At 40.8% G+C, this 17116-nt stretch overlaps 1 protein-coding gene across 5 annotated transcripts in view; it reads left to right on the forward strand.

Annotated features, from left to right (window-relative positions):
* The window catches only part of LOC140427869 (POU domain, class 2, transcription factor 1-like), a 329760-nt gene that overhangs the window by 238426 nt on the left and 74218 nt on the right, over window positions 1-17116 (forward strand). For all 5 annotated transcript variants that reach the window (XM_072513676.1, XM_072513677.1, XM_072513678.1 and 2 more), the window contains 2 exons: window positions 820-996; window positions 4407-4548. In XM_072513676.1, the coding sequence (XP_072369777.1) occupies window positions 820-996; window positions 4407-4548 (319 nt within the window). The remainder of the gene's footprint in view (window positions 1-819; window positions 997-4406; window positions 4549-17116) is intronic.

A 17116-nucleotide genomic window follows, 5' to 3' on the forward strand; every position in this document is an offset into this window, starting at 1 on the left:
TAGAGAAGTTCACCTCCATAAAACAAATCGATAGGAGAGGGGTCCTGCACCGCAAGAGCATAATGAGGAAGTTATTAATGTTGCCTCAGGAGAGCCTGCTGCGGTGGGACCATAACAACTTTGATTTGTATGTTCTGTTTGTACTGAGGAAGATGTGTAGTTCAGAGCATTGGCAAACAGTCCATTTTGATTTGGAGCAGCAGGAAAGAGTGTCAGCAGGTGAGCAGCAAAGAGCATGGTGTAGTAAGCTGTGGCTGGGGCATATAGGGTTTTAGTCAAAGTACTCGTACAGGCAAAATAGTGATCTTGACTTGTAGCTGCTATTCTTCAAGGTAGGCATAAAGGTTCTTGGTACAAATAACTGATATTTTCTAGGAGTAAAGACAATTGCACTTAACCACAGTGATTGTACAGTGCCTTGTTGGATACATGAAAAAAAATGAATATGTTTATCTAACAACAGCACAAAGACGACTCATTTCAGCAATATAATAGTTGTGAAGTGCATGGGTACTAATGCTGGTCTTAAATGAACTTCTCTCTCCATCCACACACACTTTTTCCAAAATTATACAACTACATATAAATGAGCAAGGAGGGTTATTTTGCATAGCATTTCCCTCTGAAGTAATCTGAAGTGGATGAGTGATACAGGAATTACATTTAAGTTGTGATTCTTATCCATGGAATGATTATTTAAGATTATAATCTTGTTTATGGCAGTAGAATTGTATTTCAAATTCCTTCATAACTTTGGTTGACTTAGGGATAATTTTTTTAAAGCTAATTTATCAAAATTGAAGATTTGATTTCTTTCAGCCAGCAACACCGACACGCACAACGATAGCAACAACTCCTATCCAGTCGGTTCAGCAGAGCCAGTCGACACCAAAGCGCGTAGATACTCCAAACATAGAGGAACCTAGTGATCTTGAGGAACTTGAACAGTTTGCCAAGACGTTTAAACAGAGACGTATAAAACTTGGGTTCACTCAGGTGGGAAAACAGCTTCATTTTTTATAAGTGAACTATTATAATGGTTTGCACAATAGATTAGTGATAGACTGAATTGTTCAATTTCTTATTGTTAGATTAAATTGATAAATAATTGCTTGGTGGTACAGAACTTAAGTATTGCTGAAAAAAGACACATTGTCAAAGTTTTTTGTCTTGCACTTATCAGGACAATTTGCAAGAAAACAAAATGTAAAGGGAACAACAGTTTATACTTCATGCGCAAAGAGAGTTCTGATTGGCAAGTAGACTCTGAAAAGGGCCTACGGCTGCCTGGTCCTGATAAGTCTACATCCGATTACCCTGAAAGGGTAGGGTGTCCCAAACGTTTGAGCAGCAGGTGAATCTATCCGTTTCACATTGCTACTATGCAGTAGCAACATGAGTGGTATTCACCACTATACGGATGCTACCATCAAGCCAAAACAGTCACACAAATGAGCAATGAATTCAAGTGCCGGTGTGATGCTAGGTCTGTAGTAGGCCTTACATGTCAAAGGCTGGCGGGTATTATCAAACAGCATGTCCCTTCGCATGTTTACAAAGGCAAGGTACCGACCATACCCAACCAAGTTGCGTCTGCAAAACTCAAAATACAGTGTCCGACATTAGATATGATTCTGCCATTTTAATAATATTTGCCAAACAACCCTAAGTGTACTAAGAATTACGCTGACAACCAATTTAAGATTGTCAGTCGGGCTCGCAGTTTGGCGTACTTGCCGCATGCTAGAAGCTACATTGGGACCCATTCTTTGCCAACAGAAAGAACATCTACACTCATTGTGCTTGTTTTAATCTAAACAAAATAGGTGACAGCCATTCTCTGGTTCATTTCACAAGGCAATGCCATGACAAGTCAACCTGCCTGGTTTGAATGTAAACAAAACTTGGCAATGAACTGTCAGTCATCAGTTAACTGGTGCATTCTTCATGGCAACTCCTCTACCAATCAGAGTCTACTTGACAACCAATCAGCACTGTCTCCTCATGATTGTCTTGACGAGTGCAAGAAGAAAAGCATGTCTTTTTTCAGCAATACTCAAATTGATAAAATGTTTTCCAAACGTTGTCCAAAATATTGATGTTAAATTAAATTGATAAATGTTGCAAAATATGGTTAATGCAATGAAAACTTGCATATAGTAAAAACGTCCCAGTAAGGAGCATATTTGAAACGGTGGTTGTTTTACTTTGACATTTCATGTGCAAGAGATTTCACTGAGTGCACAATATACTAGTTGCAGTGCTTTACATGATGCCTGTAATAACAGAAATCTATGTGAAGACTCCAAAAAAAAGCCATTTTAGCCTCTGTTTTATGACCCCACAGATGCAATGTATTCTTTGCAGTCCACTAATTTTCCACAATGGCATACCTAAAAACAAGGCTGGACATACAAGGGATACATGTATGAAATGCACTGCAAAGTCAAATCAATTAAAATATTTAAACACATCATTGGGACTGTTCAGATATAACATTTATGATGGCTAGATAATGGTGCACCCAAAGCACCAGGTTTCTGAAATCTGTGGGCTCAGATTTTGTGCTTGTAATGTCAACGAAACTGTCAGCGCTTGCCTTCATTACAATTGTAACACTGGCAACAACTTCTGGTATCAGCACATGTGGTTGGAAATCCAACAGTTGTTGTCAGAAATTCCCTGCTTCGCCATAGGGTGCACTGTTCAAGATCTGCAGATTCAGAACCTTCCGAAATCAATTGAATTTGGGTGAACCTTTACGGTATGAAAGTTTTTTTTATTGATAGTTCAGCTTCTACCTTCATCCCATGTGTATGACCCAATCTTTATTTCACTTTGTGAAATTATTAAGAAGTGAAGGGTAATCAGTGTTTTTTACTTCCGGTGTCGCGGGAATTCTTCATTGTGTTTGGCTGCTAGTCTGCTTGATGTTATCACTGTTGCTGGATACCAGAGATCCCCTCAAGCTGATGCTAGAATCAGTGTAATGTCACGAAAGTCGACACAGGCTACAGAGATTACTAGACCTTTGTAGGTAGCTTTCATCAAGGCCAGCACTATTGCTTTTCCGCTGACAGCGAAATCTGGGCCTGTAACTATTTCAAATTATGATAACATCACTCTAGAATTTGTTAAAGAGTTCTATAAACATAATGCACTGATGGAATTTCCCTCCCATTTTCTCCTTTTACTTTCTCCTTAAAGGGGGTGTAGCTGTTTGTGAGGTTTTACTCCATAACCATCAGCAGCCATCTTGGTGATTTGACCAAATGATCCATATTGGAGTGGACTGTATGTATCTGAACTGTTCCAAACCACCGTAGATTATTTTGTTCCTTTGCCATCCAACTAAAATCAGAAATGTGAATAAATTGTAACCCTTATAAGGATAAACTTAGAAAAAAAGTTACAAATCTCTTTTTAAAATATGTTTGTAATGTGCGTACAATATAATATACAAAACTAGAAATTTAATTGAAAGTAATTATTATATGTTCTAGGCTTGCATAAGCAAACATTTGCTTTCTAATTGTATCCTTAAATTAAAATTACACTTGAATTGGCATTGGAAAGTGAAATAGACTATTATTTAACTATGTTGAATTAATCTACCAGAGTGTGACAACATGTTATAGATAAATTGTTATATATTTAAAATAATATCTCAAACTTCCCACTGAGTTGCTACTGCTGTTCCGTAGCATAGTGACTTGGATAGTCGGAGGAAGTGGTTAAACATTTCTAGGTACGGGTTTGCATTTATGTTTCTTTCTTAGTTCATGGGGCTAAAGGGATAGAAAGACGTGGCAGCAAAAACATAAAATTACCTTTTTTAAGGATTTGTACTTTTAAAGGATGGATATGATAGGTTGCTGAAAGTAGACTTTCTATTATCCTATTGGAGCGATATTAGATATTCTAATAGTTTTCAAGTTCACGACCCAAATTCTCCTATCCTCTAAAGAAGGGAGTACATTGATGGCTTATATAGCAAGGTAGATCAAATGAGGAATAACTCATCTGATGCATGTTGATGGGTGGCTAGACGTTAGTTTCTGTTTTTGAAACTTAGTTTCTGAACTTGGCCATGCAAACAAGAGAGTTTATTGAGATGACCCGTGTACTATTTCATTGTTATATTTCCCTACCTTGTTCATTGGTCAGCTGCTGACAAAAGACAAGATCAACAATGTTACAGTTTTGCTCAGCTAGGGATATATTCAGTTGTGTGTCACTGCCAACCATGTAATCTTCAAGAACTAAGTCAATGATATGTGTCCGGTTAGAGTTTGGTATTACTTATCATGCAATTCAATTCAGAACGATGTTGTTTATTTACATTTTAAATGGGATATAATAAAGTCTTAAAGAGAATTTATTTATTTCTCTACATCTCTTGACAGGGTGATGTAGGACTTGCCATGGGAAAACTCTATGGAAATGATTTCAGCCAAACTACAATCTCTCGTTTTGAAGCCTTGAACCTCAGCTTTAAGAATATGTGCAAACTCAAACCATTGCTTGAAAAGTGGTTGAATGATGCAGGTTTGAGAGTTTTTCATCTAATTTTTTCTCCCTTCACTCCAATGCTGAACAATGTTCTTCCTCATCATTCAATTTTGCACTTTATTTTTATCCTTTCACGAGATGTGGGCATCACTGGTGACACCAGTAATTTTCTTCTTCATTCCTAATTGCCCTAAAGAAGGTGCTGGTGAGCCGCCATGTGGTATAGGTACAGCGCTGTTCGGGAAGGATTTTGATCCAGCAACAGTGAAGAAATTACAATATAGTTCCAAGCCCGAATGGCATGCGGCTCGGAGGGAAACTTGAAGATGGTGGCGTTTTCTTGCATCTGTTGCCTTTGTCCTCTCGGTGGTAGAGGTTGCGGATTTGGAAGGTTCTGTTGGAGGAGCCTTGGTTAGTTGCTGCAGTGTATCCTGGAGATGGTACACCATGCTGACATTGTGTGTCAGTGGTGGAGTGAGTGGCTGTTGAAGGTGGTGGAGGGGCCCAAGTCAAGTAGACTGCTTTGTCCCAGATGGTATCGAGCTTCTTTGTCGTTAGAGCTGCACTTATCTAGGAAAGTGAAGAGTATTCCACCACACAACTGACTTATGCCTTGTAGATGGTGGGTGGGCTTCGGTGAGTCAGTCTTAGTTTCATTTTTACCTTTGAGGAGAGCATATGCACAAAGATTTTCTGTTGTTGTCTTCAAGCTTTTCTACATAAATGTTCTATCATGCCTGTTGTAAATAATCAAACCCACAACGTGTTTACACAATTCTTATGAGTAATTGGTACCTTTTATTAGTATAACAACGTAACATGGTGTTCAGCAGTGGTCAAGCAGTGTGGCAGCAAGATTAAGTACAGATACAAACTGGTGAGCAACTGAGTCAGAGCGTTGAAATCACAGCATGGTGACGGCACAGAAAAGCCATGAAGATGCAGGGCAGAGGTGGATTGTCAGTTTAGTGAGTGGGACAGCATGTCAAGAGGACCAGCACTAGGTTACCTCAGTTGGGAAAGGCAAATAACCAGGGTGTGGGCTGGATCGATAGCGCTGGAAGGAGAGCCAAACAAAAAAGCAGCAAAAACAAAAGTCATAAGGTTATGATTATGGCAGACAGCGCTTTGGAAAAGCAAGAGAAAGTGGCTACAGCTACACACATCCTAGGTATTTTAGGAAAGGGAAGGTCAAAGGATATTTTCAAAATGTCCATAAAATTCTCCAGTTTGAATTGGGATGCAACTGACCTACTATCTGAAGTCAAATAGTGATAAAGCTGTGGTTTCTTGATTCAAGTGAGTGAACCAGCCAAGCAAGTCTTAAAAAGTTGAATAGCAATTGGGAATGAAGATCTATGCAGGCTGAACACCAGGATTAAGAACATAAGGGCTAAATGATCCCCAAAGGATTTGGACTAAATTGGAAGACTGGTTTAAGTATCAGGTTAAGTTTACAGATTCATCGACTAGCGTTCATGTCATTTTGACTACAGCCTACAGAATCCATAGAGCATTTCATCAACATGCAAAGGAAAGTTTACGAATGTGATTTTTCAGGCGCAGAACTAACAGACAGAATTATTGGGTTGGTATTGGCATCCACTCCCTTGGAAGCATTCTAACAAGATCTGCTGGACAAGCCCAAAATGTAGCATCAAAGGGCTACTCAAGGATTGACGCAAGCATGAAGTGATCCTCTTTCGATGACGTTTACCGATTCCAAGTACAACCCTAATTGTTAACGCACTCACTTGAATACCCAAACTGAGCAAGACGTGTGGAATATGTGGTCTTCTGTATGCACTGTAAGAAAATGCGCAGTTTTCCAACAATTCGGCAAGGCATGCTGTAGAAAGGACATTATCGGAGGCAGTGCATTAGAGCAAAGGCTGATATGGATTATCTGAGCAGACAGTACGCAAAGCGTGCCTTCACTCAATAAGAATGACCATCCAGAATCTCATCAGAAACTATAATGAGGTCATTAATAAACCAAAGCATGACAATAATGTGCATGTGAGGTGAAGAGTGGTGAACACAAATGTCGCAACGTCAACCTTGTGGAAAACATAGGCACTGATACACCAGCTAAATTGTTTGCCAAGATTGGAATTATTTATCCTAAGCGTGTTGATAACTATGCGTTATTGGCCAAGGTTGACAAGAGGCAAGTGTGGTGTCTAAAAGATGTGTATCCACAGGCATGAAAGGCCATAACAAGACCTACTACTGCAAAACGTTCGGCATGCAACAGTTCACTAATTCCATGTGCAGGACCCATAGTGCTAGGATGCAAGTATAATCAATTGTCCTGGGTGTCACAGATGTTCTACATTATGGAGACTAAATGTTCAGTGATTGTAAGTTACCTGCATGCTGTGACCGCACACTGGTAACAATCCGTGGAATCAGTCAGCACCACGAGGCAGCTCAACCTCCAAAACCACTCCTATCGCCTTAGTTTGGGATCTAACATCCGAATATCCAGAATGTTTTGACAAAGTGGCAGTTAGGAAGGCAGAGGCATAGTGGATTTGTTTCTGGACTAGTAATCCAGAGACCTAGGGTAACACTGGGGACTGGGTTCGAATCTCACCGTGGCAGATGGTGAAATTTGAAATCAATAAATCTGGAATTAAAAATTAAGAAGTCTAACAATGACCAGGAAACCATTGTCGATTGTCGTAAAAATCCATCTGGTTCACTAACGTCCTTTAGTGAAGGAAATCTGTCATCCTTACTTGGTTAGGCCTCTATGTGACTCCAGACTCACAGCAATGTGGTTGACTCTTAAATGGGCAATGAATGCTGGCCCAGCTAGTGATGCCCACATCCCATGAACGAATAAAAAAAGTTTCAAGGGAGTTGCAATATTCCACTTGATAGAGAATGCAAATCCGTCAATTGATCCACTAAGTAAGTGCAACATCCATTTAGAAGGCAAGTTGAAGGTCTAGACAAAATGGAGAAACGCGGAATCATTAGAAAAATACAAGAGCACGCTAATTGGTGCAGCTCAACCACATATGTCATAAAGAAAGACAGATCATTGAGAGTATGCCTGGATCCACAAGTTTAAGCACAGCTTTGAAACATTATTGTTGCAAATATCCACATTAGAAGAATTAAATCCATGATTTGCGGGTGCAATGTTTCCCTCAAAGATTGATGGTAGTAATGGCTACTAATTGGTACAACTCGTGCAGAAGTCCCAAGAGCATGCTACATTTTGTCCCCTGTTTGAACGATATTTTTTCAACAACTCTCTTTCGGACTCCGTTAACCAGGATCACTTTCTAGCTCACGTGGACCACATTGCATGCGTTGTGCCAGGATGCATCTGTATCACAGATGACATTGCCTTTGTGGGAAGAACAGGGCAAGAATATGACCATGATCTGCACTTATTGGCACAAACAAAGTAAAATAGAGAATATTCAAGCCATGCCGACTCCTTAAGATAAGGATGATCTTTGCTGATGTCTAGGATTCTTTAATTTCTTGTCTCCATACCGCCTCAATTTTGCTCAAAAATCTTCATCGCTAAGTGAATTGTTGAAAAAGATGTGTGTTTCCTCTTTGAAGCACTGAAACAATTATCATCAGAAGCATCAATATTGCAATTTTACAATCCCAGAGGAACAACTACCTTGAAGATGGATGCCTTACAGAAAGATCGAGGAGCATGCATGCTACAAAAAGGCATACCGATTTCATTTGCTTCAAAATCTCTGTTTTTAACACATTCCAAATGATCCAACATAGAGAGAGAAATGTTAGCTTGTGTTTGGAATCATGCATTTTCATACCTATCTATTTGGCAAGAGATTTGTGATACAGACCGATGCCAGGCCATTGGAGATGATTTGGCAAAAACCATTGACCAGTGCACCACTAAGTTGCAACATCTCTTGATAAAGATTCATGGTTACGACTGAGATTAGGTAGGTAACTTGATGATCGCATTGGATACACTTGGATTGCCTAAGCCAGCGAAAACAGAAAATGTACCCTTGGATCTACAAATTGACTTAATTTAACATAGAACGTAATATTTTCTCCAAATTGATCTGATACAGTTTGCCTAATGCAAATACCAACAGCTACAAGAAAAATAGCTAAACATTCTAAACTACAGACACTGTGGAAAATCGTCATCCGAGGATGGCCTGATTCAATTCAGCATGTCCACGAGCAAGAGACCATTTTGGCCGTACCCGGATGAACTAGGCATCTCCCAGAGAGGAATGTGGGAAGTTAGGCAGGTCATTATAACAGAATCTTTATGACCTGATATTCTTCAAGAACTTCATCTCTTCATTACACGTGGGCATAAATTTGATGAGAAAACTCACGAGAGACGGCTTATTTGTCCAGCATGACGTCTTCGTCAAGAAATGAGAGACATGTCAAGAGCATATGCCAAGTCAGCACAAAGCACCATTGGTTCCGCATGACGTTCCTACCCATCCTTAGTCCAAAATTGTATCCAGCGTCTTCCATGTCAACTCCTTTACCAAATATCCCATTATTTGACAATTGCATAATACAAAGGTGCAACAGTAAGGGATAACTGAGGACAAATCAGATCCATTCCAACTCCTCAACCACCATACAGTCCTATTTCATCTTGGGCATAATCTCCCATATGCAAACAGTAACAACCATTAATAATTCCACTGATCACTTTGAGCAATTAAAGAAACCTCCAGACAAGTTTGCCATTACACTATATGGGAGTACCAGCAGATTGCTTCTATGCTTTAGCGACTCCATCAGTTCTATATACTGTTATGGGAGAGGTGTTTTCAGAACCCCAATATGTATCATGGAGTTCAACCAACCTCCCCCTTTAATGCTATTGTCGCTTTTCCGAGCATACGGCTTGTTCCCTAGGTGTGGGATTACAATTATGGACACGTGGTTTTTAAACACAAAACAATGTTTATTCCATGAACTCAACTTAACCTCTTAAATAAACATTGGATCTCTTAACACCCCTTACTTCGAAGATAACCCCGAAAATATTACAACACTAAATAATCCTTCAGTTATTCCTTTCAACATCCATGAGATTTAACACCTTTAAACAGAAACACATCAGAATAAAGGCTTTACTATTATAAGTTTAAATCACCCAAATGATCCAGAGATAGTCTTTCATGGCAGAGATCACAGCAGAACTAGCTCACTGCAAACACAGACACACACACCCAAGCTCTTTTCAAACTGAAACTAAACTGCAAAATGGCTGATCTAAAACCCAGCTCCACCCACACTCTGACATCACTGCATTTCTTAAAGATACACTGCTTAAACATCCATTTCTTAAAGGCACCCTCACATGACACCTCCCCCCCCCAAGAAAAATAAATAAATCATCAACTTCAAGATGGTTTCATTTTTCACTTTTGCACCATCCACTAAGAAATGCACACAGTAAATATGCATAAGAACATAAGAACTAGGAACAGGAGTAGGCCATCTGGCCCCTCGAGCCTGCTCCGCCATTTAATGAGATCATGGCTGATCTTTGTGGACTCAACTCCACTCTCCGGCCCGTACACCATATCCCCGAATCCCTTTATTCTTTAGAAAGGTATCTATCTTTTTCTTAAAAACGTTTAAAGAAGGAGCCTCAACTGCTTAACTGGGCAAGGAATTCCAGAGATTCACAACCCTTTGGGTGAAGAAGTTCCTCCCAAACTCGCTCCTAAATCTACTTCCCCTTATTTTGAGGCTATGCCCCCCTAGTTCTGCTGTCCCCGACCAGTGGAAACAACCTGCCCACATCTATCCTATCTATTCCCTTCATAATTTTATATGTTTCAATAAGATCCTTCTAAACTCCAATGAGTACAGTCCCAGTCTACTCAACCTCTCGTCATAATCTAATCCCCTCAACTCTGGGATCAACCTAGTGAATCTCCTCTGCACTCCCTCCAGTGCCAATATGTCCTTTCTCAGGTAAGGAGACCAAAACTGAACCCAATACTCCAGATGTGGCCTCACCAACACCCTATACAATTGCAGCATAACCTCCCTAGTCTTGAACTCCATCCCTCTAGCAATGAAAGACAAAACTCGATTAGCCTTCTTAATCACCTGTTGCACCTGCACACCAACTTTTTGCGACTCGTGCACCAGCACACCCAGGTCCCTCTGCACAGCAGCATGTTTTAACATCTTGCTGTTTAAATAATAATCCATTCTGCTGTTATTCATCCCAAAATGGATAGCCTCACACTTGGCAACATTGAATTCCATCTGCCAGACCCTAGCCCATTCACCTAACCTATCCAAATCCTTCTGCAAACTTCCGGTATCCTCTGCACTTTTTGCTTTACCACTCATCTTAGTGTCGTCTGCAAACTTTGCCACATTGCACTTGGTCCCCAACTCCAAATCGTCTATGTAAATTGTGAACAACACTGATCCTTGAGGGACCCCACTAGTTACAGGTTGCCAACCAGAGAAACACCCATTTATCCCCACTCTCTGCTTTCTGTTAGTTAACCAATCCTCTACCCATGCTACCACTTTACCCTCAATGCCATGCATCTTTAGTTTATGCAGCAACCTTTTGTGTGGCACCTTGTCAAAAGCTTTCTGGAAATCCAGATATACCACATCCATTAGTTCCCCGTTATCTACTGCACTGGTAACGTCCTCAAAAAATTCTACCAAATTAGTCAGGCATGACCTACCCTTTGTGAACCCATGCTGCGTCTGCCCAATGGGACAATTTCCTTCCAGGTGCCCCGCTATTTCCTCCTTAATGATTGATTCCAGCATTTTCCCTACAACCGAAGTTAAGCTTACCGGCCTATAATTACCCGCTTTCTGCCGACCTCCTTTTTTAAACAGTGGTGTCACGTTTGCTACTTTCCAATCCTCTGGGACCACCCCAGAGTCTAGTGAATTTTGATAAATTATCACTAGTGTGTTTACAATTTCCCTAGCCATCTCTTTTAACACTCTGGGATACATCCCATCAGGGCCAGGAGAGGTGCCTACCTTTAACCCCATTAGCTTGCCCAATACTGCCTCCTTAGTGATTACAATCATCTCAAGGTCCTCACCTATCATATCTTTATCTCCATCAGTCACTGGCATGTTATTTGTGTCTTCCACTGTGAAGACTGATCAAAAAACCTGTTCAGCTCCTCAGCCATTTCCCCGTCTCCAATTATTAAATCTCCCTTCTCATCTTCCAAAGGACCAATATTTACCTTAGCCACTCTTTTTTGTCTTATATATTTGTAGAAGCTTTTACTATCTGCTTTTATGTTCTGAGCCAGTTTACTTTCATAGTTTACCTTACTCTTCTTTATAGCTTTTTTAGTAGCTTTCTGGTGTCCCCTAAAGACTTCCCAGTCCTCTAGTCTCCCACTAATTTTTGCCACTTTGTAGTTTTTTCCTTCAATTTGACACTCTCCCTCACCTCCTTAGATATCCACGGTCGATTTTTCCCCTTTCTACCTTCTTTTTTGTTGGTATGAACCTTTTCTGAACACTGAAAGATCGCTCGGAAGGTTCTCCACTGTTCCTCAACTGCTTCACCATGAAGTCTTTACTCCCAGTCTACCTTAGCTAGTTCTTCTCTCATCCCATTGTAATCGCCTTTGTTTAAGCACAAAACACTAGTGTTTGATTTTACCTTGTCATCCTCCAACTGTATTTTAAATTCCACCATATTGTGGTCGCTCCTTCCAAGAGGATCCTGAAATATGAGATCATTAATCAATCCTGCCTCATTACACAGGACCAGATCTAGGACCGCTTGTTCCCTTGTAGGCTCCATTACATACTGTTCCAGGAAATTATCCCGGACACATTCTATAAACTCCTCCTCAAGGCTGCCTTTACCAATCTGGTTAAACCAATCGACGTGCAGATTAAAATCTCCCATGATAACCGCTGTACCATTTCTACATGCATCCGTTATTTCTTTGCTTATTGCCTGCCCTACCATCCTGTTACTATTTGGTGGCCTATAGACTACTCTTATCAGTGACCTTTTCGCCTTACTATTCCTGATTTCCACCCAAATTGATTCAACCTGGTCCTCCATAGCACCAATATCATCCCTTACTATTGCCCGGATGCCATCCTTAAACAACAAAGCTACACCACCGCCCTTACCGTCCATTCTATCCTTTCGTATAGTTTGATACCCTTGGATATTTAACTCCCAGTCGTGACCATCTTTTAACCATGTTTCAGTAATGGCCACTAAATCATAGTCATTCACGATGATTTGCGCCATTAACCCATTCACCTTATTCCGTATACTACGAGCATTCAGGTAAAGTACACTTATGCTGTTTTTTATGTCATTGTTATGAATCCTAACACCTTGATCAGTAACTTTTTGCAAATTATTTTTCCTCTTACCCTTTCTCCTAATTTTCCTTGTCTTTGAACCCATATCTCTACATAATAACCTGTCACGTAACCTGCTGCCTTGCTCTCCATTAACCATTATACTGTCCATAGCTTTACCCTACCCTTTAATTTTCATTTAAAGAAAACCACACACTCAAACAGGTATAATAATATAGTCCATTTTTATTGGTTCTTCCTCCAACCGAAAACCTTCTCGATTGATCTCATTCGTGACAAAGCATCGGCTATCGCATTTTCCCGTCCGGCCACATGTACTATTTTTAAATGAAATGGCTGTAACAAACTCCAGCGAAACAGCCTTGCATTGTTATTCCAGAATCGCTCCAAAAACGTCAAAGGATTATGATTAGTATATATAATGGTGTCAGATGGATTGCTGGTCACATAAATGTGAAAATGTTGCAAAGCAAGCACCAAACTCAAAGTCTCCTTCTCAATCGTCGAATACTTTTCTGGTGAGAATTCAATTTCTTTGAAAAATAACCAACAGTCTGCTCTAGCCCTTTGTCGTCGTCTTATAGAAGCACAGCACCTACGCCCACATCGCTCGCATCAACAGCCACTTTGAAGGGTTTGGTATAATTTGGGATGACTAACACTGGAGCAGTGGTTAACACAGCCTTCAGGCCGTCAAATGCCTGTTGACACTCCGCTGTCCAGTGGAATTTGTTACGCTTCTTGAGCAAGTCCGTCAGTGGAGCGACCACACTGCTAAAATTTGGTACACATTTCCGGTAAAATCCACTCATACCAAGAAATAGCATTATTTCCCGTTGTGTCAAGGGTATCGGAAACTCCCCAATAACTCGTTTTCACATCCCGTGGGACCATTCGGCCCTGTCCGATTGTATGGCCAAGGAAAGTGACTTGGGCTTTTCCAAATTCACTTTTGGCTAGGTTTATCACCAAACCCGCCTCCTGAAGTCGATCGAATAACTCCCTCAGATGTTTAAATGTTCTTTCCATGTCTGGCTGAAAACTACCAGATAGTCGATGTATACCGCACAATTGGGTAATCCTGAAACGACTGTATTAGTTAACCGTTGAAATGTTGCTGGGGCGTTTTTCATGCCAAATGGCATAACTTTGAGCTGGTATATACCATCTGGAGTCACAAAAGCTGAAATTTCCTTCGCCCTTTCAGATAAAGGTTCTTGCCAGTAACCTTTCAGTAAATCCAATTTGGAAATAAAAGCGGATTGTCCCACTTTCTCAATGCAATCCTCCAAACGTGGGATAGGATAAGAGTCCGTTATTGTAACTGCATTGACCTTTCGATAGTCCACACACAACCGTTGGGTACCGTCTGGTTTAGGTACCATCACTATGGGTGAGCTCCATTGGCTGCAACCCACTTCAATTATGCCATTCTTCAGTATACTCTCAATCTCTCTGTTAACCTGTGCCAATTTTAATGGGTTAAGTCTATATGGATGATGTTTGATAGGAACAACATTTCCCACATCTACATCATGTATAGCCATTTTAGTACTTCCCAATTTATCTCTACAAACGTGCCCATGTGATATCAATAACTCTTCCAGGTCAGTTTGTTTTTCCTCTGGAAGGTAACTTAACAATTCATCCCAATTTTTAAGAACATCCTCATTTTCCAACTTAATTTCAGGTATGTCAAATTCACAGTCATCTGGATTTGGTTCATCACTTTGAGTTAGAATCATTAAAACCTCCTTTTTCTCTCCTTCCCTTTCAAAGTACCTTTTAAGCATATTCCCATGACACACTCGGTGAGTCTTCCTTCTAGCTGGTGTTTTTACCACATAATTCACCTCATTTAATTTCCTTTCAATCTGATACGGTCCACAAAACCTAGCTTTTAAAGGCTCGTCTACCACCGGCAACAACACTAAAACTTTATCCCCACTGACAAAACTATGAACTTTGGATTTCTGGTCCGCTACCTATTTCATCACATTTTGTGCAACTTTCAATTGTCTAGTCAATTCACCTATTTAATCGTTCCCTAAAATTTGACACGTAATCCAATAGTGGAATTTCCGATTTCTCACCCACCAATTTTTCCTTAATCAATTTAAGTGGCCCTCTTAACTCATGACCAAAAATTAGTTCAAAAGGACTAAATTTGGTAGACTCATTAGGTGCATCCCTAATTGCAAACAATACGAATGGGATTCCTTTATCCCAATCCTCTGGATAATCTTGACAATACGCCCTCAACATTGTCTTTAATGTCTGATGCCACCTTTCTAACGCTCCCTGCGATTCTGGATGGTACGCAGTTGATTTAAATTGTTTTATTTCTAAGCTATCCGTAACTTCTTTGAATAACTTTGAAGTAAAATTCGATCCTTGATCCGATTTAATTTCTGTGGGTAGTCCATACCTAGTAAAGAATTTAAGTTACTCCTTCACAATCCTTTTAGCTGTAATATTACGTACTGGAATGGCCTCTGGAAACCTAGTAGACACATCCATTATAGTCAAAAGATATTGAGTTCCACTTTTGTTTTAGGAAGCAGTCCTACACAATCAATTATGGCCCTCGTAAAAGGTTCCTCAAATGCTGGAATGGGTATTAAGGGTGCTGGTTTTATCACTGCTTGAGGTTTCCCTATCACTTGACATGTGTGACATGATTGACAAAATGTAACTACATCTTTATGTAGTCCAGGCCAATAAAAATGTTTCTGGATTTTAGTTTGAGTTTTCCTTATTCCGAAATGACCTCCCACTGGTACCTCATGTGCAACTCGCCAACACCTCCTTTCTATACCCAACCAGCAATACTACTAGATGCACTTCTGCCCACTTTTCATCCGCCTGCATATGTACAGGTCTCCATTTTCTCATCAAGACATCACTTTTACGGTAATAACACTCTGGTATACTCTCGGATTCCTCTTCCGTGTATGCTTTCTGATATATCCGTTTTATTTCTACATCTTTCTGTTGTAACTCCGCCAATTTTCCTGAACTAAAAATATCCGCCTCATCCTCCACCTGTTCTTGTTCTTTTTCAACCATCTGATCAAAAATCGTTTCTGATAATTGCACTTCAACTTCATCTTCACGCTTTGATTTCTCCTCGTCTTAACCTGTGACTTTGTGACCTTGTTACTACACAATCCGGAAAAATCCCAGGATATTCGTCCTTCAACACTTCAGTTGACTGATTTTCCACTGGCTTATCAACCACAGTAGGCATCACTCCCACCTGCGATCCAGCTATATCATTACCCAAGATAAACTGTATTCCTGGACAAGATAGTTTATCTGTTACTCCTACTACCACTTCACCACTCTTCACTGGACTTTCCAACCTTACCTTATATAATGGAACGCTACTCCTCTCACCCTGAATTCCACATATCACCACCTTTTCTGGCAACATTCTTCCCAAACTACATAATTCCTCATCTCTTATCATTAAGACCTTCACCTCACTTCACAACCTTAGTCGTCCAGTACTTCCCCGGAGCGGAGAAACTACGTCATCTTCTTCACAGCCTTCAACACGTCATTGATGACGATGAACATCTTGCCAAGGTCATCCCCACACCCCCACTACTTGCCTTCAAACAACCGCGCAACCTCAATCAAACCATTGTTTGCAGCAAACTACCCAGTCTTCAGAACAGTGACCACGACACCACACAACCCTGCCATGGCAATCTCTGCAAGACGTGCCAGATCATCGACATGGATACCACTATTACACGTGAGAACACCACCCACCAGGTACGCGGCACATACTCGTGCGACTCGGCCAACGTTGTCTACCTCATACGCTGCAGGAAAGGATGTCCCGAAGCGTGGTACATTGGCGAGACCATGCAGACGCTGCGACAACGAATGAACGGACATCGCGCAACAATCACCAGGCAGGAATGTTCCCTTCCAGTCGGGGAACACTTCAGCAGTCAAGGGCATTCAGCCTCTGATCTCCGGGTAAGCGTTCTCCAAGGCAGCACGGTAGCATTGTGGATAGCACAAATGCTTCACAGCTCCAGGGTCCCAGGTTCGATTCCGGCTTGGGTCACTGTCTGTGCGGAGTCTGCACATCCTCCCCGTGTGTGCGTGGGTTTCCTCCGGGTGCTCCGGTTTCCTCCCACAGTCCAAAGATGTGCGGGTTAGGTGGATTGGCCATGCTAAATTGTCCATAGTGTCCAAAATTGCCCTTAGTGTTGGGTGGGGTTACTGGGTTGTGGGG

This window comes from Scyliorhinus torazame, chromosome 8, assembly GCF_047496885.1.
Source record: "Scyliorhinus torazame isolate Kashiwa2021f chromosome 8, sScyTor2.1, whole genome shotgun sequence".
In the NCBI taxonomy this organism is placed as follows: domain Eukaryota; kingdom Metazoa; phylum Chordata; class Chondrichthyes; order Carcharhiniformes; family Scyliorhinidae; genus Scyliorhinus; species Scyliorhinus torazame.